Here is a 24,451-nt window from a genome sequence, read left to right on the forward strand (position 1 = left end):
TTAATACAATCACCACCTTCTCCCAGATGAGTATTTTCATGATTTTTAAGTAAATATTCAGAACCACAAACATAATCACATTTTGGACATTTAAAATCTGGATGTCCATGTGATTCACCAATATGAATAGCTAGGTTTGAAACAGTTTCTTCACATTTACAGCATTTCCATTTTTCTGTATCATTTTCTTCAGATATTAGTTTAGATCCTTGTTTGATTTCATCAAATAACTTTATAAATCTTGTATTAGCTGATTCTAAATCAAATTGAATTGGAAAGATAAATTTTGTCTCAGGTATCGGAAGTCCTTTCATATCATTTTTAGGATGTTTGCTTGAAGGTTCTTGATCTTGTTCAATTTTGACCGTTTTCTTACTTCCTTTAGGCCTTCCCCTTTTCTTTTTAGGCTTAGTGCTGGATTGTTCATCTAAACTTTCATCTATTGGCTCCAGATCTGACCAACTAACTTCATCTTCATACTTATTAACTGGAGGCACAACAATGTCAGATATTGCACCAGAACATAGAGAGTTAATCTTACTTTGTATGGCTTGCTTCAGTTCTTGTAAGGAAAAGTCAGCCATTATGAGAACAGGCTCTGACTGTAAAGAAAACATGTCTGACTGTGCCAGGCATGGAAAGGTAAGGCCTGCCGTAAGTTTATTTTGATGCAAAGATCCATCTTTTGCTATTAATATAACATTCCAGTAATCAGGATTGTCAGATTGTTGAAATACTGCTCCGCGTTTAACTTCATTCTCGGTTTTAGCTTCAATTACTTCATTTTTCTGAGTAAGCTTAGCTTCAGTTGCATTTTTTGCCTCCATGTTGTTTTCGGAAATATCCATTTTTCTATAGGCAGGTATCAATAACAAAGTTCCATTTTATCTCTGAACATATTTATGTATTCTGAAACATAGATTGAAAAAAACAAATATTAAAACTGCATTTTAAATTTATTAAAATCTCATAGTCCAAAATCTTTATACCTATACATAATAACAATTTTGTTTTAAAAATTAGTTGATATAATATTATACAATTAAAAAAACTATTACATAACATGATAACATTATAATTACACATGCAAGTGCCAAAAAAATTTATTTGTGCAATTAATAAATATTGTAAATCAAAGTAAGTAAAATAAATTATGAAAGAAATTACATTTCATTTTAGTTACATTTACAATTCAATATTCAAAATTAGTTACATATCAAGTATTAATAAAACGGTGCATTACAGAACTGATTCTTGTTTTGAGGGAACAGATTTAGAGTTCTATCATGTAACAATGGTACACACTGAACTTTATTTTTAATACATATATTTTATGTTAATTTGAAAGGTAGATGGGTAAAATAAATTTCCAAGCACTGGTTAAATTAAGTAGTTAAAAATGTAAAGCATCAAATACAAATTACATAGGAGAAACAATCTGGTTACTGGATACAAACAAAACAAAACAAATTAAAAATTTCACATTGTACTTGTAGGTATTCTTTTAACAATTCATTTTTAAGAATATAAATATAGGAACAGGTCAAAACGAATAATAATTTACAATTTAGACAACCAAGAGGAAAATCTTTAAATACATATAATTTACACTAAGAAAGAGTCAAGGCATGTTTCAAGGGTGGTGTGCTTAAATAGTTTAGGGAGGGGGTATGTAGACATCTTGTAACCCATAATTTAGAGCAGGAATAAAAAGGGATTTTTAATACCTTTATTAAAGCTCTTTATTAATTTTAACAAGATTACTAAATGTCGACAAAATTCCCTCCTCTCTTTGTACAATAGATAAAAAAGCAAAGCTTAAAACTGTGCAAAAATTCGGCTGTATCCAAAAACTGAATTAATTTATTTTAAAAAGGGGCAGCAATTCCTCATATTGTATCTGGACCACTTAGGATTTTTTTGATAAAACATATTTTTGATACTTATTATAGGTTTGGTCAATTTAAAATTATGACTCCCGCAAGGTTAGCAACCCGGGGGAATAGGGCCCATTGTAATAACTAGATATTAAGCTTTTTCAAACTTTTCAAATAACGGAAGGGGGAGGGGGAGTTCTTTGGTCAAGAAATGGATTTTAGTGGCGATCGAAAAATATAATTGTCATTTTAGCTGTTTATGAAGAAGAAATAATGATTGTACTTCGTCTGGAATTGATTCAGTTGTTGGCTACAGCTGTCAACAATTATGAAAGGAAGCACATGACTAATAAATAATTGCATTTAATTAATTTGGAGTTAGCTAGTGGAATTTGTACTCGAGGTGTCACTGTTGTTGCTACTCACACTAAATAAATCTGAAAATATACAAGATTAGTTTTCTTGAAAAGTTATGCCGTTTAAAAAGGAAAAGATTACAAGTGAGGTTTCTTACACTAGTCCAAACAGTTTTAAACGACATTTTCTTATTCGTTGAATCAACAACTTTGGGGACTTCTATAGAATTTTAATTGGTTAGCTCATTAAGTTGAGTGTCCAGGCGTTTCAACCACTTATTGTAGTCTACATAGGGGTAATTTTGTGCATCATCATTGGGGGACAACAAAAATTTATTGGCCATCGTCTTATCCCTTAGATCCCTGAAAAATTACTGAACTCTCGTGTACAGATATTATTATACAAACCCTAAAAAAGGAGGATACTCTGCAGAGTACTTTAAAAAGTGTGACACACACACACACACACATACAAACACATGGACTAACTTCTTTTAGATCATTTTTTTGGAGGTTCCAAGGGCCATACAAATGACAAAACACGTTTAATTAGCGGAAAATGTAAGAACTATTGCCCATTTCTCCCTCTGTATATGATAAAGAAAATTACCTATAAATTGATTATTAATTAAAGCAGAGGCGGCATTGTGCGCCCCAACCTTATTCATATTAATAGTCTTCATGCTGCCGCTAGAATAACGTTGTCGCCGCCACAATGAATTGGGCGGGGTTGCTTGGTGCCGCCGTATTTCTGAGCTGCTGCTATTGCAGGCTGGTACTATGCTTGTAGCTGCCATGATTCGTGCAACTTCTTGACTTTCATCATGTTGGGACCATCTGCACAAAAAAAGGCGAATTTATAAAGGAAGGTATTTATTTTGTAATTTTGAAGGAAGCCATGAATTGAATATTGATTATACCAGACTCAATGATTTACAGTCTACATTATTTATTTGGTATCGAATATTTCATATTATTTTCCATACGGGAGGCCCCAATATACGAATTAATAACATAAATAGAAGTTAAAATAACAAGAATAATAACCTGTAAGGATCCCAGTCAACAAATTGTAGATCTGCTTCCAGCTCCGGGTGTACAATGCCGCGTAATATATCATCCCTTCTTTCTCCATTACTGTTCTCAAACACATCCTTTTCATCTAAATAAATAATGAATTGGAAAGGAATCATCGTGAATTATAATGGATTAACACAATCAATCAAAGGTAGGCTATTTTTTATCAATGGAAAATCTATGTATGATAACCTAACATTGATTTTATTCAATATCAGAAAAGAGGTAATATTATCAGGTAATATTATCGTGTCGAAGGAATAAAGAGTCTTTCAACATATCTTTTTTGACTTGTTTAGGTTACAAACTAACTTAATTCTTTCATCTTTTAAAATATCACGCTAAAACAAATTAGATTTTCTTCCTTTTTAATTTGTATTTCCAAAATAAAACAACCTTTTTTTAGCGTGAAATTTAAGACTATTTATTACCTTTGTTATCGAATATATTATCCAAATGACCAGGCTTCAGCCGTTTGCAGGGCGGGGCACGGTCCAGGATGACACGCCCACCTCGGCCAACACGACGACGAGCATAGGAGACACAAATGTCAGGAACATAAGTCCAGAGATATTTGTCAGTCGGGCTACAAGAACTGGGGAAACTATCAGTGTCCTAAAATATATACTTTTTGAGAACAGTTTCCAACAACCTTTTACTTTAAAGACACTTTTTAAAAACCAGTTGACGCTTAAATTATCAATAATTTGAAGGGAAAAAAATTCTTGAAGATAACATCTCCTAACCATTCATTTCGTCTTTCGTCGACCTAGACGTTTATTTACAGGGTAAAAAATATCTTCTTATTACAAAATATAAGCATTCTGAATTTCCAAGAATCATTTTCTACAACATATAGGTTTTACACTAAGCATTTTAGTTTTAAAAGCTATTGATCCATCTCAACCCAAGACTACTTTATCAAACTAACATCTTTGTACAGGCCATTTTATTACGACGAAGCTAAATAAAAAAAAATTAATTTTGTTCACCTCATTTTCCGACCAATCAGTTGGTGCCAGATACTGAACTCCCTCTTTCCTCCTAAACTGGAAAGGTCCCTCGTCAGCTGATTCATAATCACTATCAACTGTGGAGAAGTCATCCTCAGAAGCTACATTGACCTCCTGGTTCCTGGCATACTCCTCCAGTTTCCTGCGGAAAATAAAACTCTTTTATCACGGTATAAATCTTAAAAACATTATAATAGATTTTCATTCAAATCCGGTGGATAGGAACCGGTTCTCATCCATACGAAAAAACTATGTCTAGCATCGAATCATATCTAGCTTTCTACGATTATAAAAATGTACAATCTTAAGATTAAAACTTCGGCACCTCGGGGCTAAAAAACTGGTTTTAATCTTATAATTGTACATTCTATAAGTGTATTCGCTGAAAAGTAGAGGCCAATTAGTTCAGCGCTTAGCTAGATTATCTTAAGCTTCAGACATACACAATTCAGCATTGAAGATGGCAACCATAAATTGATTCAAAATAAGACAAAAACAGCAAAATTTAGGCTAGACAGAAAGAAACACGAAAATCCTGCTACCTGATGCATGTTTCTTTGTGTTTAACTTACTTGTATTTCCTACTAGCGTGTATCTCATTGATAATCCTAGAATCCCAGTCAGTCAGGTTGACCCGTCTCTCAACAACGTCCAGGTCAAGTTCGAGTCCCGCCTTCTTTAGTCGTTCCCGCTTCTTGAGGAAACCTAGCAGGGTGACAACACGACTCAGATCTCGCCGCAGTTTTAACATCATCTAAAAATAATATGATTAAATTTCAAATAATTATGTTAAGTTATTTCTTTTTAGTCTGTAGATTAAGATTTCTATAACCGGTTAGTTCTCAACTCATAGGTCCCAGGTTTGTCTTAGGCTATTCTTCTGTCCTTTTCTTCTATTAGCCCCTAGATGCTATAACAGGAAGCTACAAAGTTTATACATTTACGATTTCAGTAATTATAATTTGAAATGTTAGTGTATTTTAAATTGTGTTTGTATTAGATAGGTAGTTTTGGTATTTCACAGACAGAAGAAATGTTTTAGTTTTAGAGCAGCTGCGTTATTAATAGGATACTTACAACATAATTATTTTCATCTAATTTCCTATTTTTCCTAGTCTGCATTTTTTCAAATCTTCTTCTAAAGGCGACATATGGATTTCTTTTGTCTGCATTGCAACCAACTTTTTCAGATCTAAACAAGAAAGTTAAATATGGCAAAGTTCTATTTAAGCAGAGACAAAAAATTATAAAATTAAAATTATAAAATTATGAGAAGGCAAAAAAAATGAAAATCAAACAGCACAAAATTCTAAGCATCAACACGTAGGTAAATGTTGAACAATTATACAAGTTGTCTTTTAAAAAGCTTCGAGCTGAAAGTTATACTGGATTATCATATAAGAATAAAATAGAAAGATTTATATTAGATGATATTTACCTAACTAAGGGTATTAAGTTATGTTGTTGTCTTAATTTCTTCTTCAGCCAATATTCATAACTACAAAATAATATATAAAGTAAAAACATATGATATATAACAAAATTAACTACCTACCTAAATGGTTTTATTCAATTAGAAAATTATTTTTCTTAAATTCAGAGACAAGGGGCCAGGACTCTGACTTCACCCCCCCCCCCTTTCTTACCCACTTCCCTTTAGTTAGAGCACAAAAACAAGTTTTACGCCAAACAAATATCCAATTTTAAGCTATTTCAAATTGAATTAATTTGCTGAATCACGGCCCTGTTCAAATTAATCTTTAAAACATTCAAAATGTAAAAACCAGACCCAAATAGAGCAAGTAAAACACAATAATTTTTTATTTTTTTCTTCATTTAGATCATGTAGTACCTATAGGACTAGGCTTATGTACCAAGTTTCAAGAATCTCAATATTTAGACCATTATGTTCATGTCATTAACGTACTTAGTAGTCAACCTGTAAATTTCAAAACTTGTTTACTTACACTAAAAGAATAAGGTCATCATCCTCCTTTAAGATGAGTTTTGCCTCATTTAATGTTATTGTACTACTTCCACAATTTCGCTAAAAATAAATTACGAGAATCAATGAATAACAATGCTAGATCATACCTAGGTATATATTATACGAGAATAAAAAATCCATAGCTTACACGAATGTTACAACGAATACAAGAAATATATACAAAAATAGAGCTGTAAAATATATTTAGTAATTTTAGCTGATTTTTTCCGTGATTTTGGGGCAAAGCTACGTAGTAAAGACGACCTTTTTATCTGACACCCAAATATCATTTTAGATTTATTTCGCATATTGGCAACACCTTAATCAAGGATATTTTTATTGCACATTCCGCAATTCCAATTATAATGTTAAAACTACTGACGAACGGATAAGGCCAAGTGTGGAGTTCCTGCGCTATTGAAATTGTATTTGTAAGAAGTATGATCAAGTTCGGTCAATTATAGAGAAACTTCGCAGCTTAAATAAAAGTTTAAGTAATAAATTATACCTCTAATTGTGACACCATTTGTTCAAAATTTGTATGAGACAATTCTAATTTCCATTTTTCATTTATCTCATCTTTTATGAACCTATAAATAAATACATAGGTATATTTATACTAATTTCTCCAAATTAACCCTTAACGGTAAGGGTGGGGAGGGGTTTTTCTATCTCATTTTCTGTGTGGGAAAGATAGGGGGCTATAACTAAGTGATTTTTTAAATTTGGGTATGACACATAACTAAGAGTTGAAATTTTTTTTAAATCTTCATCCTGGCGGGCACAGGATTCTAGCAAACCTGGCAGGGTCATCAAGGTAAAGAGCAAAAATATTTTTTTGACTTAAGCAAAGCATTTTATTTTAATAAAAACACTAAAATAGAAAATTGACTTTGACTCATTTATAGTCGGAAATTCATTATTAAACAGGGGACATGCACAAAATAATAGCTTTAATAGTACCTGAGATAATTGGGGGAGGGGGGAGGGGCGTTGAACGCCCCCCTGAACGATAAAGGTGCGGCAAGGGGCCCGACTGTTAAGGGTATTAATATTTTAATACTATTAATACTTAGATATTATATACTTAGATTCACACAAATATAATACGTAGGGTGACTGCGCAATTAATATTGTTCGTTGAACTGTTTAGCCCCTAGGGGCCTCGGCCCTAGCTAACAAACCTGGTATTATTTTAATGATTTACTAGTTGTCTTTAATACGATGCTACCTATACATGATTTTGACTAAAAACCGGTTCTAATCCAGCGGTTATTAAACGGTTTCGAAGCCTTATTGGAAAAGACTTACTTTACGTCTTCCTCATCCAGATCATAAACAGGATAATCTTCATGGAAGAAAGGTACAGCATGGATGTACTGCGTGTACTTTCTAGCATTTCCTCTTAATAAATAATAAGATTATATTAATATATAATATATTATCTTCATGTAAGAATAGTACAGCATGGATGTACTGGGTGTACTTTCTAGCATTTCCTCTTAATAAATAATAAGGTTATGTAATATTATTATCTTTATAGGAGAATAGTACAGCATGGATGTACTGGGTGTACTTTCTAGCATTTCCTCTTAATAAATATTAAGGTTATATAATATACTAGCGGCTTCGCCCCTAGCCTCTAGGGGATTTGCCCCAAGAGGTTTGATGAAACCAATTTTTCGGATTTAAGATTAAAAAAAAAAAAATTTTTAATTTTTTTTTGGGGGGGGGGAGTAGTCGACCCCACTATTTTAATTTTAGATAGGGTCAAGCGGGGCATTAACCGGTAAGGGGCATTACCGGTAATTTTTTACCCACCTTCAGAAAATGACATTTTTCTCCATGTTCTAGTCGACTGACAGAAAAAAACATAAAAGCAAATTTGTTCCTAATTAAATTGCCTACAAAAAAGTATGAAATGAAATTTTTGTGAGATGAATTTTAAGGGTACTTTTTGGGTCTCAAAGTCGGACGAAAAATTTTTTTCTTCAAAATTTTTTTCACCTAGGTGTATAAAGATCGACCTACACAAAAATTGGTAAGACCTAGAACTGATCCGTAAAAACCTTTTGAACTAAGAATTGCCCGCTCTTTCCAAATCCGTTGAGAGCTTAAATGTAGAGTTAATATTTTTTTCAAAAATGACCAAAGTTCGCGCGGGGTATTTTTCGGTAACGTCGAAAAAAAAATTCAAATTCGATTTTTAAGATCAATTTTCAGGTTTTCTTTTGTAAAATCTAAAATTCAATATGGGCTTTTTAAGAATTAGGCCAAAAAGTGAATAGAACAGGTTTTTTTATATAAAAAAATTTAAATTTTATTTTTTAAGAAAATTTTTGTGAGAAAAAAATCGAAATTTCTCGTCTTTTAAAAAAAATGATTTTTGACATAGAAGGAATAGTCCGATCTTTATGAAAATTTTTGTGGATAATCCCTATAACCTATACTAATTATGATTATTCATGTTTGACTGGCCGTTTGGCCGTTTTTCATCGATTTTTTTTAGGTTGAAAAGACGTTACCCACAATGCCCCACCGTGGGGCATTTATCGGTAATTTCTTTGAGTCCAATTATGACAAACTTCTAAAAGTCCTAGGATAACGTCCTATTAGGACCTGATAGTCCTTTCCGTAAGCTTTCTAATGGTCTTGGTCCCATTTAAAAATATTAATATTTACCCCATTTTTTTTTCAAAAAACCAAAAAAATTACCGGTAATGCCCCGCCTCACCCTATAAAAAGAAAAAAAATTTGAGGGGTGTATTTTTCATTTTTGAGGGGGTTGGGGGTGTCCCACCCCCCAAGAAAATAGTTATAAACCTTCCCAGGACCTATGAGAAGCTACCCTGTAAAGGAGAACCCGATCGGTTCAGCGGTTAGCGAGATCCTTAGCTACAAACAAACAAACAGACAGACATCGTTCTACTTTGTATTATAGATTATCTTCATAGGAGAATAGTACAGCATGGATGTACTGGGTGTACATTCTAGCTTTCCTCTTAATAAATATTAAGGTTAGATAATATATTATCTTCATAGAAGAATAGTACAGCATGGATGTACTGGGTGTACTTTCTAGCATTTCCTCTTAATAAATATTAGGGTTATATAATATATTATCTTTATAGAAGAATAGCTACATCCCTCCCTAAATCACTAAGAGTGAATCAGCCAATCAAAAAATGACAAATACTTTAAACTTACTTGTAAACGTCATCATAATCTACAATTTCACTATACTCTGGAGTTGGAATAATCAGATCTTCTTGGTGTTTTTGCAACCCCAGCACCTGAAATAACAATGTTGTGGATATTAAAGTCGAAGAAATTGTAGGCAACTGTTTAAGAGAATTTGTTTGATTAGGTAGGTACTTAGGTACTTAGGTAATTATACCATATTTTTTTTCAATTTTGTATCTACAGATCTAAAGGGATAAGACAATAGGCGAAAAAAGTTTGTAAACCACCTAAATTGTTAAAAAAAAACTTTACCCTTACCATAGATTATAATTATCTGTAGAACAAGAACGTCCAAGCATTTTTTTTTTTTTTTGAGGGGGGGGGGGGGGATTAAAAGATTTAAAATAAATTTTTTTTTTTTTGGGGGGGGGATAAAAAATTGTACCTAGGTAAATTATTTTTTAGGTAAAAAAATTTTGTAGCCGGGGAAAAAAAATAAATCTTGTGCAGAATATACACCCCTAAGAAATAGAAAATGGTCTCGGGGGAAAACATCCAACTGAGTTGAAAAATATAATGCTCTGGATTAAACATTTTATGTTGTTAAAGTTAGAATATAAAATTTATATTCACCTGAGCTGTTAAAATTTCCTGTAAATGTTTTTCATCTTCTTCTGCCTTCTCCATACCTTCACAAATATCAATCTTTCATTAATCTGGATCTTACTGGGAGGGAGGGCGACATTGGACTTTAAATAACACTGGTAACCAAAGTTTTATAGCCAGGTTGTCTTGTTCGCTGGCTTAAAAACTTCAGGTACTATTATATTGCTTTAATAGTATCCAAACTTATCAATCAATAATTTTTATCTGCAGAAGGTGTTATTTTGTTTATTATAAATTTTGCCCCAACTGTATTTTTGATTATCATAATCCCTAACTGAATGACTGAAATGTCACAAGTGTCTTTATATTTGACTACCATATAAAAAGAACCCATTGAAATAAGTTGTACCTGTGACCACGTACTGAAGGCCTCTAACTGGTTGGATGTCAACATCCTGCACATCTTCCTCACTAAAAGTATCATTTAACCATTAATAAAACAGTTCTAACATATTTCTATGTTTCCTAACTGGTAGTTTTTTTGTATTACAATTGGTTGAGAAAAATAATCTTTAATCAGACCAGATGATAAATAGTCTTGTATTTGTGCTTATTTTAACAGCGTTCAACAAATCCCCCCCCCCCCCCCCCCCCCGATGGAAGGAGGACGAATTCAAGGTAAGGACATATTTGCATATTTCTATAAAGATAAATCGGGAAAAGAAATGAAAAAGGTAAATGAATTCAACTTAGTTGGAAAAAAAACATCTCTACCTAAGTTTAGTAATAGATTTGTTAATTTTACTTACTGGTAAACAGGTATAGGCCTTCCTGTGTCCAGGGCTCTGGATCGAGACGTCTTTAACATTTTTATATCGACATTACCTACTCCATTATCTGAAAGAAATAACAAAAAAATAACAGATGCAAAAAAAATATCACAGATCATTTTAGACTCAGCTCATTTGAACAAGTTCTAGTTTGTTCATTCTTGCTGTAAGAAGTGACATGCTGGTGGCAATACTGCTGCAGGCAGTAGTGGCCATTCTCAGCCGTCTGGCAGCGTAGGATTCAACCTTGGTTTCATCATTATCATCATTGTAATTGTCAGGTTCAGCCTCCTTAGTCGCGTCCTTTTCAGTGATGAACGCCTGCAGAGCCTTCTTTGTGTTGGTGTAGATTTTCACCAACAAATCAAATTCCTAAAAAAATTTAAGTATTTTATAGTTATGTAAGTAAGCGCCTAAATAAATCTGCAATAAATGAGAAAAATAAATGACAGAAATAAAGATATTGAGACAAAGGTTTATAAACTTTAGTAGTGTAAAAATTTGATTAGGGGATCTAATTTTTACATCAAAATCAAGCTTTTTATGTAGGTATATTTTTATGCACAAGACTCCTAGGTATTTTTTAATTTGCAATCGGCAGCCGCATAATCTTAAGGGAAACCAACCTTTTACAATTTGAAAAATCAGCTGAAAGTCTAAACCTATCCTAATTAAGTATGGTAGTTCAAATTTAAAAAATTTTGCTTCAGTTAAAACATTTTTTAGTTTAACGCTTTTATATCTATATCTCATCAAAAATCATTCTGTAAATGCTTTGTTCGCTAAAACCTACCTTCTCGTCATCAAATCGCATCATAGCCAAATGCAACCAGGGGATAAGCCCAGACTTCAAGGTAAGGAATGTAGCACCAACTGACAGCCTCGTAGCTTTCTCAATAATCTCCAGGATAAGCATCAAGATTTCCTTGTCCACCAGGCTTGAGGTGGCGTTGCACAACAGGAACTTGTACAGGTTATGGTTCTGCAGCAGCCAGTGGTCAGAATTGGCAACCAAACCATCCCTTAAAATACAAATCTTAGGCCAAGCAAAAAAAAGGTTCGAAAAGTTTTATTAGGTGGGTAATACTTATCGAATGAAAATGTTATATAAGATCAGTTTTAATTAAAACTGAATAGTACCTTTTTAAATGAAAAACCACAGAACGTCTAAAAATTATTATTTAAAATTTACTTTCAAAGAAAAAATACTTTAGCAATTAGAAATTTAATTATTGATTTAGCCAACATGTTTGGAAGATCCAAACAAATGACGAGAAAGCACTAAAAGACTTGAGTTATGGAAAATGTAAAAACTATACGCCATATAAAATACAAATACCTGACAATTGTTAGAATCCAGGCTTGGGTCTGTTTAGGTTTAAATTCTGAACTGTGAAACAATGAGAGAAACATTGGCACACGGTAGAAATCCAGCACAGGCATCTTCAACAGGTACCCTGTTATCCTTTTGTTCATAAAATGTCTACGGTTCACCAGAACACTGCAACTGTGGGCCAAGAAAAGAGAAATAATGCTGGTCAACTTGTAGCCTTGTTGACGCTCCTCTTCTGTGCGTCCGGGTGCTTTGTTGCCGTAGGTTAGACCATACCTAACCATATCAATAACATGCATCCACAATTGTTTATCGTACTCCAGAGAGAATACCTTCATGGTGTAGATCTTATGCAAGGTATGGCAGGCCATATTGCGCATATCAACATTATCGCTGCTCAGGCATCTCATGGCAAGACTAATAACCTGACAGTTAACAACACGATAAGGACGTTCGTATACATGAGCGTCTTCGCTGAAAAGACTGCTGAATAAGGGCAACACAAATCTTGGATCATACAGGTCATGTAGATTTTCATCAGAAACAATATAGTTTTCCAGTGGGTCAAGTGGTAAATCTAGGGGAAGATCTACATAAGTTTTCTTTATGATATCAGTACTGATGGCATTAATGCTGTCTGCAAAGTGGTTCGGGGTTTTGATGTCCTTTTCCGCTAGTAGCTGGCGACGTACGGCGGTTGGACCGAATGCGATTGGCGCCTTAATGTTCACACTTACACCATTTGACTCCATGGTGTACAACAAACGAAGTAACGCAGTGTCCGAAGGATGCAAGGTACCTAAGATTATAATAAAAGATTTCTTTTTAATCAGCATATTTTTTTTGTGGGTGGGGGGAATTGCTTAGATTTTCTTTGTATATTAACATTAACAAATAAAATTAGGTTTTAGAAAAATCTTCATTTTCTATGACTTAAAAAAAAGACACAATTTAAGTAATGCTTTTTAAATACGTTATCTATAATACAAAGTAGAACGATGTCTGTCCGTCCGTCCCTTAAGATCTCGGTAACCACTGAACCGTTTGGATTCTACTCTTCAGGGTATCTACCTATTGGTCCTGTGGTGGTTTTAAGCTATTTTCTTGGGGGGTGGGACACCCCCAACCCCCCCAAAAAACAAAAAAAATCCCCCCATTTTTTTTTTTTTTTGTAAGAAATATCCTTGGTCCTTTGTAGAAGATTCCTTTGTGGAATATTTCCTTTGTGGAAGATTTCCTTGGTCTTTCTTATTTTTTTTTATACAAATTTCACCTTACACTTTTTTTACCATCTCTTGGGGCAAAGCCCCTAGAGGCTAGGGGCGAAGCCGCTAGTGTTATATATTGGCTTAAAAACGCTGGGTACTTTCATTCAGTTTATAATAATAATATGTTAGTTTCAAACTAGAAGGTAGTGTTCTAACTTTTCAAGCAATAATTTTAATCTGCCGAAGGGGTAATTTTGTTTATCAGCAAAGGGTATGTAAATTAATTTATCATCCATTGTCTTGCCCTTTATTTTTTAAATTTTTTATTTAAATTCACTGTCTTTCTATGAACGTATCTCATCCCTATACACGAGAACATAAGTCAACACAACAACAAATAAGACAAACCTGTATAACTGGCAAGAATAGGATCCAGTTGTTCCATCCTGCAGGACGCTGGAGCTAGGCTTACCAGCAGGTCTGCTAACCTTTCCTAAACAGAGCATTTATCAAATCTTATATCAATTCATAATTGTGAAATACAAAAATTAAATGTCTCTAAAAATCAGTGCGTCTAAAGAGTTTTAATTTCGTTTAAGCTTTGAACTTAAGAAATATCTGAGGACAAAAAAATTAATATCTGCATTGCTTTACCTTGAGATGACCGCCAGTGTGGTCGGCCAGGAGAATGTTGAGGTATGCAGAGTGGCTGACAATCATATCCACAACCATGTTCATCTCCTCCAGGTCCTCGGTGTCGTCAGCGTCTTCATATGCACTAGAAAAAACGAGGACAATTATGTAGAAAAATAGCGCAGCAACAACAATATTGAGATAGATTGAGTGTGACAGTGTGTAAGTCTTAATTCTAGCCCAGGGGTATAATCTGCAAAATAAAGGGGAGCAAAAATAAAAAAAATATGTGGTTTGGGGATAAAAAGGTAAAAATTAAGAAAACTAAAAACATTTTTTCCGTTTTTCTCCCCTCCTTGATGTAAAAAAACTAAAAAAGGGGGGATAATATGAAATAAAGAGTTCTGTATATATTTTTCCATTTTTTTCCCTTCCTTGCTGGAAAAACCAGGAGGGGAAAACAAATAAAAATTCTGCAGCAGGGGGAAAAAAAAGAATTTTGTGCAGAATAAACACCCCTGAAATATAAAAAAGGAATCGTATCATATTTACGCCGTAGAATCAAAATTCTTTTTGACTTAACTAAATGCATAAAGGGAGGAGTAGGTTGCGCTAAAAATCGGTAAAGGTGTGAGTTTTAAGGCTTAAAAATAGTAGTAGATCGGCAATATTCACTAAATATGTGTATTTCTTATTGAAAAGAACTTTAGACAAAATTTTTTTAAGTTAACTTAAACTTTTATCGTTCTACTACCTACTGTTTTTAACTTAAAACTCACAACCTTTACTGATTTTTAGCGCAACCTACTCCTACCTTTATGATCTTCCTTACTTTTTTAATGTGACAAATTTTCAGACAAACTTCACTTATTCTGAAACTATGCCATGAAAAAATACAAGAACAAAAATAGAGAAGTAGCAAATAATATTTCCATCAATTTTGATTTTGTGTAATGTTACTTTGTATTTCCAGTTTAAACTTAATTTTTAGAGTTTGTTTTCCCTTTATTTCGTCCATTTAGCACAAAGATTGCATGTTTCAAATAAATATAATTTAAACAATAAAAAAATATCTACCTTTCATTATATCTGAGACTACAGAGTGTACAGAGCAAAGGAAGTCCAACATTACCAAATTCTTCATCTTTAAGACCGTGCCTCAAAATACATTTGATCAGACTTGACCAAACAGCCTTATTTTTCATCAAATACTTGCGCACAGCTGTATATGTTTGTCCTTGTCCAATCTCAAGACCAATCTTGCAGAGACTGATAATTGCAGCCCTGTCTTGGTCCTTTGCATTCATAGCTGGGGGCAACACTTGGATGATTGGTATGAGAACATAGTTGAGCTGATGTTTCTTCAAAGCAGACTCATTATCTCCAAGAATGTTGAGAATATGGTGGGCGAATTCTATGCAACCTGTCCGCTTCCTTACAGTCAATGATTCATCACTGACTATTTTTTTGAGCTGTTCTTTGTTTTCAGAGAAAAATGTTTGAACAAGGCTGACAGCCTTGGAGGAAGATACGTTGGTACTGATTGTTTTGATAATATTCATAGCAGTTTCAGGTGCACTTGTTTCATTGTCATCAGAATCATACAGCTTGCTAATATCATTGGTGATACAGTTGGTGATTTTCTTGACAATGTTTTTGATAGCCTTTTTGTGGCTGATTACTTTATCAATACATCCATTGGTAACCAGATGATTAACCAACAAAAGAACTTCTACTTCTGAAACAGTTTCATTCTTCACCTTAGATAACCATTCTAGAAGAGCATTGGACACTTTTTCTGAATTCTTAACAAGCTCTAAAGTAAGTTCTCTGCTTGATTCTCTTGAAAGTTTTTGAGTCAATACATACATTGTGTTGACAGCAAGCTTGTCAGCAATCAAAGGGCGAAGGCGAATAAGATTTGCAAGAATAGAACCAAGATAATCTTCGCAGGTTTTCTCCAGAATGTATTCAAAATGTGAAGAAAGCTTGGAGAAAATTTGGTAATTATCATCAGGGATGATGTGCTTGGGATTAGCAAGGCTCTGGATGCTAGCAACTAACAGACAGCCTTGTACAGTTAGCTTACTGTCCTCTGATACGAGCTTATTCACTCCTGAAAATATTAAACATTAGATTCAAATAATTACCTATTTACCTAGGTAGGTAAATATTAAATTAATTACCCTAATGAAAGGCATGTAATGTAAACATTAATTAAAACTAGGATTGGCAATCCGTCCAATTTTTTCACATTTTTTCAATTTTAATAGCAGATTCGGATTCTCAATTGTTATACTAAAATCAGCGTCTTAAGTTTTTTTGGTCAGAATATATAAGGGGGAGGGGGGGGGGGGGCAATGCAACTTTCTCGTAATCCGTTTAGCCGTTTATGCTCGGAGAAATCTATCATTAAGGGGGGGGGGGGGTTAATGCAACCATCTCGTAATCAGTGAGCAAATGGCACTTAGAATTCGAATTTCAATCTAAACTTTTGCATGAGTAATCCTTGGCAGGCATATTTTCCCTAAATCGAACAAAAAGTTGGAAAAGTAACGGCTGGCGGCTCATCCGTTTAGCCGATTTTTACCTATTTTCAGGGTAAATTCATCATCAATTACGTAGGAATCAACTATTTAAAACATATTTTTGGTTTAATTCATGTTAAATAATAGCAATAACCATTTTTGAAATTTCTAGTACCAACAGCTACCGTCTAGAACCGTTAGATAGCGTTTTGGAGTGGCAACGAGAATAAGATGGTGATAGGTTTCGTGAATAAGTTGTACTATAGATATCCAAAAAATGGCAAAACTGCTGAGCCGCCAGCCGTTACTTTTCCAACTTTTTGTTCGATTTAGGGAAAGTAGACCTACCAAGGATTACTCATGCAAAATTTTAGATGGAAATTCGAATTCTAAGTGCCATTTGCTCACTGATTACGAGATGGTTGCATTAAACCCCCCCCCCCCCTTACGTATGAATCAACTTTTTTAAACATATTTTTGCTTTAACTCATATGAAATGACCAAAAAACAGCGGCTATCGTCTAAAACCAGTTAAAAATGTCTGGGAGTGGACAAGAGTAAGTCACTGTAGATAGAGCTATTGACGGACAGGGGCGTCCAAGCTTTTTTTTTTGGAGGGGGGGGTAAAAAGGCGCGCGAAGCGCGCCGCAAATTTTTTTTACCCCCCCCCCCAAAATTTTTACCCCGGGGGTAATATTTGCTTTGGGGGGGGGGGGGGTAATTACCCCCCCTGAAATCTGTTGGCAGGGGTAAATTTAATTTACCCCCCCCCCCAAAATTTACCCCCGGGGTAAAATTTTGGGGGGGGGGGGGGGTAATTTAAATTTTATTAAATATATAGTAGTAAAAATGCGCGCGAAGCGCGCTAAATTTTTTTTTATTAGAGATTTTTTATTTTTGGGGGGGTATTTACCCCCCCAAAATTGTTTGGGGGGGGTAAATACCCCCTCCTAAATGGTTGGGGGTGCCTACGGCATCCACAGGGTAGGGGTAAATTTTAAATGGGGGGGTAATCGCCCCATTACCCCCCCCCCCCTTGGACGTCTATGTTGACGGATTTGCCCTGAAAATAGCCGAAAAATGGCAAAACGGCTTTTTTTAAAGGGCCTTTTAAATATTGCTAGAATCCGAAATCCACGAATTAATCCGTTTAATTTTGGACGGAATCCGAATCCGGTCCAAAAATGGGACGGATTGTGAAGTTTGAACCCTAATGTAAACATCCTTTTACTAAAGTAACATGTTGTCTGTCTGTTTGTGTGTCTGTGTGTTTGTACCGAAGGATCTTGCTTACCGCTGAACCGATCGGGTTCTCCTCAACTGGGAAGTTTCTCATAGGTCCCGGGAAGGTTTATAACTATTTTGGCGGAGGGTACCACCACCCTCCCAAGAGAAATCACGATAAATCGAAATTTTTTTCCCTCAAATAAAGACTCCTACGTAACATTGCAAAGTATCGTAGCAAATTGATTAGAGACTCATTCGCAACATTGCAAGGTATCGTATTATTTTTTTAAAACACCAAACATTTAAAGTGCCACTAGAGGCCTCTAGGGGCGTAGCCTCTAGTTAAATAAAAAAAATTAAATTAAGAAAAACCGATTTCTAATATTAAAAAATCTCGTTTAATTTAATCTAAAATTACCTTTCTCTGACAACTTGTCCAGTATTTCAAACAGATTCTCAATCTTCATTTCTGTCCATTTAAATATATTCATAACTCGTTCAGCATCAAATTTTCTAAACTTCTTTCCCTCCAGTGAAGATATTGATTGTTCCATTACTTTGCCACCAAAAACCTGACAATCAATGCCAAACTTTTGCACATAAGGAAGTATAGTTTGTAAAACATCAGTTTTATTGGATGAAAACAAATTGAAGTTGTTGAAATTGTTTCTTCTGAATAAATGCTGTACAACTGACTTCTGATCTTCTAGGTTCTTTAAATCTTCGAGGAAAGAGTTGAGAGACGCGTCATCTTCACTGTTGGCAAGCTTTGAAGCATGAACCTTTTTAAGACCAATTTGACTTGGAGATTCAGCTGTAAGCCATTTCAAGCTAAGATCCAATCTATCAACAGAAATTAGATCACATCTTGGCTTTACAATCTTGATAGCACTCTCTCTATCAGCAGCTGTACCAATATAGCATTCAACATAATTAACAATAGTATCTTTCATTTCCTCGGGGACGTCTTGTGTCAAAATGCTCAAAATCAGAGGACTGGCAATTTCATTATCTGTCGCTTTTAAACTGATTGGCAAAGGATCATTTTTCAACAAGGCAGTGAAGAGAGCTTCAACAGAATTCTCTGATATATCATCGTTTGAAATGCCAACTATTTCTTGTTCATAAGATTTTGCATTGTTTATAGAGTTCCAGATGACATTTGCAGCATGGGGAACCAGTCTGGCATCATTTATAACAAGGTCAATAAGTATATCAATATCCAGAGCATCAAAGAGACAAATGCCCGAGTTCATAGATATTGTAACTAAAGCTTTCCTAGCTGACTTGAAACATTCCTTTGATTTATCTGAAAGACAATTCAGTAAGATTGTCAATGTTTCCACAGATATAAATAGAGATGCAAATCTTTTGTCCGTATTGACAAGACTTGTCAAAATAAAAAGCAACCGAGTCATTGGGTTTACTCCTTCAATCACTTCTTTTTCATCATCAGGCTTTTCTGTCTCAGTTTTGATTTCATTTGAAGTTTCCATTTCAGCATCAGACTTTTCTGTAACATCTTCTTTAGTTTCGTCCGTTTTCTCCTCAACTTCCATTTTATCCTCATCATCATCAGAATCAGAATCTGGTGACTCTTTAACATCGTCGTTATCTGTTTTCTTTGTTGCAATGTTAATCTTAACAGTTGTTTTCATCTCCCCCTCTTTTTCCTCGTTTTCCTTGATATCATCAATTTTAATCTCATCCTCGTCAAGTTTTTTCAAATCCGCAAACATGCTAGCAACCACAGATTCGTTCTCAAGATTAAAATATTTGATCCTCCAGCCGAGGATTGCCAGGACAGCATTCAGGCTAACTTTGTCTTTAGCAACTAAAGAAGTCTGCCAATTTCTCATCAAGGGTTCTAGCTCTGGTAGTTTAGCACGAATCATAGTCTCCAGTTCTGAAGGTACAGATTGACACTCAGTTAGAGATGCATATTCATCTGCCCTTGTCAACATTTTTTCCAACAGAGATAAACATTGACCAATTATTATTTGATTAGTTGACTTCAGACCATTCAGAACAAGCTCATCTATCAATAATTCTGGAAAAAGAATCTTTTTCAGTATATGATGGGAAACTTGGTCAGTCTTTGTTTGACGGTCTACTATTTTCTGCACAGAAACGTTTTCGTAAAAGTAGTAAAATATTTCAGAAAGTGTGTAGAAGTACTTAACGTTATTTCCATAATAGCCCATAGGATTTAGTGTACGCTCTCTCATCTGTTGGTTTAACCATGCCGGTAATAGTCCAGGTATGGTGGCCAGCAGTTTAGCGATAAACCTGGAGACGTTCACACCGCTGTTCTTTGTCATTGATCTCAGCAACTCAGCTGCCAAAATATTGTTCGACTTGCCACAACCGTAGTTATCATCCTAAATAGAACAAAATTATTTTAAGAAAAGGAGAAATATGTCACATTATGAAACATAAACTTTTTTTGTAATTTCTCAATAAATTTCTGTCTTAAATTCCCTTATACAGAGATACACTATTCTTTTATTTAAACGCAATTACTACCAATATACCTAGTGTCTCAGAATTTACAGACATTTAAAAAAAAATACAACCCCGGTCTTCGAAAAAAAACCCACTGAAATGGGTTATGTAAAAACAGGGTTGTCATTTTGGGCGGGCGCTTTTGGGCGGGCAGTTTTGGGCGGGCGGTTTTGGGCCGCCCAATATAAGGTTCTTTTGGGCAGTTTTGGGCACCCCCCTTTTAGGGGAAAAGAAAAAGGGGAGGGGGTTAAAAAAGAGGGGGGGGCGGGCCTATTTTTTGGGTGATATCCTTATAATAAAGTAACAGGATGTTTGTGTGTTTGTACCGAAGGATCTCGCTAACCGCTGAACCGATCGGGTTCTCTTTAACAGGGTAGCTTCTCATAAGTCCCGGGAAGGTTTATAACTATTTTCTTGAGGGGTGGGACACCCTCAACCCCCCCAAAAAATGAAAAATCAACCCCCCTCCCAAAAAAAAAACTTTTTATTTTCTTAACTAAAATTAAAAATGAGGGGGGGGGGCACCCTTACCCCCCCAAAAAAAAACAAAAAAAAAATTATTTCGCCCCTCCCAAATTTTTTTTTACTTTTCTTTTAAAATCTAAACTAAGAAATTGAATTATTAAATTCGACTGTCTCCTCCTCTAGCCGCTAGCCGCTAGTCCTTATTCTAAAGTAACAGGATGTGTGTCTGTTTGTTTGTGTGTTTGTACAGGGTAGCTTCTCATTGGTTCTGGGCAGGTTTATAACTATTTTGGGGGGAGGGTATCACCACCCTCCTAAGAGAAATAGCCCCTAGAAAAAAATTACACTCCGCCAAAACTTTTTAAACTTAAAATAAAAATGGGGGGAGGAACCCTCCCTAAAAAAAAAAAATGTATCCCCCCCCCCCCAAATTTTTTTACTTTTTCTTTTCAAATCTTATATAATAATTGGATTATCAAATTTGACTCTCCCCTCCTCAAGTGCCCCTAGAGGCCTCTAGGGGCCGTAGCCGCTAGTTAACTATATAAATTAGCAAGCTTTTTTGTATCTAGAGAAGGATTTCGCTAACTACTGAACCAATATGGTTCTCCTTCCTAGTGGAGCTTTTATAGGTCCTGAGATGGTTTTAGGCTATTTTATATCCTTTTTATATGCTTTTTACGACATTTGTCCAAAAAGGGTGCCCAAAACCACTTTTGGGCGCCCAAAACCCGCCCAAAACCCTTTTGGGCAATTGGGCCGCCCAATATAAAAAAAAGTGCCCAATTCGACAACCCTGTGTAAAAACACCGGTTTTTTTTCAAATCCTGCTAAAAAATTAAACAGAAGTCATGACAAAAATTATGCAAAAATAACCTTTTAAACATTCCAGTTATCATTAGACAAAGCTTGTATGTTGCTTTTAAAAAGGGAATGTGGTATGATATCTTTTTTTTTCTCGTATTCATTTAAAACCGATTAATATCTGGTAGATTAGAACCGGTTCTCATACATACGTAAAAATATAAGTCTAGTATCGAATTATATCCAGTTTTCTATGAATATAAAAATATTGTACATTGTTCATATGATTAACACCAGTTTTCATAGACTGAGCCTTCGGCACCTAGGGGTTAAAAAAGCTGGTTTCAATCTTAATAATTATACATTTTAAATCCGCGGAAAGCTGTTTATAATACCCCCAACCACATATTTTTTTATTCCACTCCCCCCTTTTTAGAAGGGTCAAATTCGCAGAATATACACCACTGTAACTATTCCTAAACTAAATATTTTGTAGCAAATGAAATATGACAATAGAGCATTATATTACACTAACAAAATCCAAATCTATAAATTACCTGAAAAACTACACCAAACTTGAAGCTTGTAAACAGTCCTTCTAGCATACTGAACAAAGAAGTTCTTATCTCCATCTCATCTTGTTCTTTCCCTTTATATGCTTTACAATCTAGTTGATCTAGTTCCCCCTGCCAACGTTCCAGGGCGAACAAATTGAGCACACGGTAAGAACTGAAGAGTTTCATCTTGTATGTCTTCAATACATGCGGACATTCAACAACTTTTGTTCTCAACGTTTCTAGTACAAGTAAAACGGTTTCCGCTTCATCATAGATCAGGCCATCAAATATATTTGACAGTCTTGTCTTTCTCTCAAAAAATTCTTTCAGTACAAACGGAACAGGCTCTAGCAAAAATGAAAGAAGGAAATGAATGTAGTATTTCCGAATTTTTGTGGAGTCTTTTATATTAATATCCAATCCCGTTATCTTCACTGTTGTTTCATTCTTTTTGTTGAAAAACTTAGCTCCTGCACGATTTGCCATATTGATCCAGACTTCTGAATTCCAATCAAGCTTGGTGACCACCATTTTAACTATATCGCTTCCAGGCATGGTGACCATGACAGTCAAGAGCCTTAGAACAGACAAAGTCCCATCAACTTCAGCCTTAGAAGACAAAGCTTTTAAAATTTCGCTCATGAAGTCATCCAACAGAACCCGACAAAGTTCTATTGCAAAGGGAAGTCCACGTCCACCAAAGCATGTCGTAGGATTTTCGTTTCTCGCAATGATCATAAGAATCGAGCGGCACATGTTAAAAAAGGCTGTATAATCCCTAATTTGGAGTGCCTGTTTCTGAGTAACTTCTTGCATACCAGAAAGTAGGGTACTGAGCTGTCCACCAAATTCAAAGAACTGTTCAACAACAGATTCCTGTTCAGAAATGTCCAGATTGACATAGTCGAGCCAAGCAGTGATAGCTTTACTAGACCCTAACTGTGCTTCAAATGACTTAATATTTGTTATTGGCTTGGGCTTGTAGTTGGAATAATCTGCTAAATTTTTCGACATCGGATTGACAAAGCCAACAGTTTTGGATCGTTTAGCATTATTATCCAACTGTTGGTCTGAAAAATTTGGATTCCCGGAAAATTTCTTGCGTTTCCGGGCGAAATTGTCGCCACTCATTTTGTAATTTTATTCACTTTTATCTAACACATTAAATAGATATTAAATATAAAACAATAGGTACATAACATACATAACTGATAACTAGATAGGATTAAAGATATGGAATAATACAAAAGAAATGATCAAAATTAATGATGTTAACAATAGTATAAAATTATTAAGCAAAACAGAGAACATACAGTAAAACTATATACCGAAATATCTTTTGATAAAAATTGAAATCGTTGTTTTTTTAAACAGTGAGAGAATATTTCTGTGAAAAAAATAACAATAAGGAGAGCCGGGGAAAAGGGGGCGGGGCGGCAAGGAGACTGAGCCTTAAAACTAACAAAATGATCTAATGATATATTATATATAATATTAATAAACAAAAACTAAGTCGACTAGTCGGTACTAAATTAAATCTCTCTAAAACATAACATTCTCTTTATTTGGCCTTTAGAGAAACAAAAAAGGTCAAGTTAAAGGTTCGGCGTTATCCTCTTAGAAATTATTTTTTCAATTTTTTTTCAATTTTATGGGCGGGGGGGGGGGCACAGAACTATAAATCATACTTATGAAAGGGGTTATCTTAGTTTGGTTAAATATCCGTATATATTTAATGTTCGTTGGTCAAATACCCCTATTTTTAATTAATATAAAACGTTTTGTAATTAATAAATTTTCAATATTTGAAACCTTGCAAAGTTAATAGGTACGAGAAATAAAAAGACAAGTTACATTTGTATTAGATTTTAATGTTTAAAAAAAAACTAATAAGAAAACTTCTAATTATAGGGTTTTGACAACTGCGCCTCTCGTGGCGAATATGTAAACAAAGGTTTTGCGCATTGCCGTTAATTTTTATCACAGTGAATGTCGTCTTACAAGTAACATTTTTCGGTTATCAATAACACTAGAGGTAAATTATCACGCATTGTCAGTAATTGTTTTAAAAATAGTATCAGAAATTTCCATTTTGTAGGTTTGATTGACTTTCTGTTTATTTTTCTAAAGTTGAATTTTGCTGAAATCTGACTCCATTGCTTTCAGTTCCAAGAGCTTGTGATAATTCTATCTCTTCGCCTTTGGATTCATCTCTAAAAATGTTTAGAAAATTTTTAAAATAATTTCCAATAAAAGCAGAGG

The 24,451-nt window shown here is 34.5% G+C and overlaps 3 protein-coding genes across 5 annotated transcripts in view; all 3 read right to left on the bottom strand.

The window, feature by feature from the left end:
* Positions 1–937: 937 nt before the first annotated feature.
* On the bottom strand, positions 938–11,048 carry LOC145313268 (enhancer of polycomb homolog 1-like). Of its 3 annotated transcripts, none has more exons than XM_080152590.1 (16): positions 10,909–11,048; positions 10,509–10,570; positions 10,127–10,182; positions 9,518–9,603; positions 7,622–7,714; positions 6,819–6,900; positions 6,291–6,370; positions 5,762–5,821; positions 5,401–5,515; positions 4,896–5,077; positions 4,303–4,465; positions 3,742–3,925; positions 3,281–3,395; positions 2,844–3,070; positions 2,192–2,314; positions 938–1,824 (listed from the first exon to the last, which is right to left on the bottom strand). In XM_080152590.1, exons 1-15 carry the CDS (start codon positions 11,046–11,048, stop codon positions 2,256–2,258), a joined length of 1,704 nt encoding a protein of 567 aa, XP_080008716.1. In that variant the 3' UTR covers positions 938–1,824; positions 2,192–2,255. The 3 variants fall into 3 exon arrangements, with proteins under 3 accessions (XP_080008716.1, XP_080008715.1, XP_080008714.1); XM_080152589.1 differs by having other exon boundaries at positions 938–1,853; XM_080152588.1 differs by having other exon boundaries at positions 938–1,853; positions 2,161–2,314.
* LOC145313265 (uncharacterized) lies at positions 10,993–23,333 on the bottom strand. The gene is made up of 8 exons (XM_080152586.1): positions 22,190–23,333; positions 18,277–20,239; positions 15,181–16,219; positions 14,125–14,248; positions 13,879–13,963; positions 12,269–13,061; positions 11,723–11,951; positions 10,993–11,301 (listed from the first exon to the last, which is right to left on the bottom strand). Exons 1-8 carry the CDS (start codon positions 23,318–23,320, stop codon positions 11,056–11,058), a joined length of 5,610 nt encoding a protein of 1,869 aa, XP_080008712.1. The 5' UTR covers positions 23,321–23,333; the 3' UTR covers positions 10,993–11,055.
* LOC145313267 (uncharacterized) overlaps positions 23,259–24,451 on the bottom strand; it is a 58,372-nt gene continuing 57,179 nt past the window's right edge. The window contains exons 42-43 of the mRNA XM_080152587.1: positions 23,878–24,402; positions 23,259–23,576 (exon numbers count right to left, since the gene is read on the bottom strand). Of these exons, the coding sequence (XP_080008713.1) occupies positions 24,306–24,402 (97 nt within the window). The 3' untranslated portion in view covers positions 23,259–23,576; positions 23,878–24,305. The remainder of the gene's footprint in view (positions 23,577–23,877; positions 24,403–24,451) is intronic.

Source organism: Acartia tonsa, chromosome 3 (assembly GCF_053477335.1).
Source record: "Acartia tonsa isolate MP-2025a chromosome 3, ASM5347733v1, whole genome shotgun sequence".
In the NCBI taxonomy this organism is placed as follows: Eukaryota; Metazoa; Arthropoda; class Copepoda; order Calanoida; family Acartiidae; genus Acartia; species Acartia tonsa.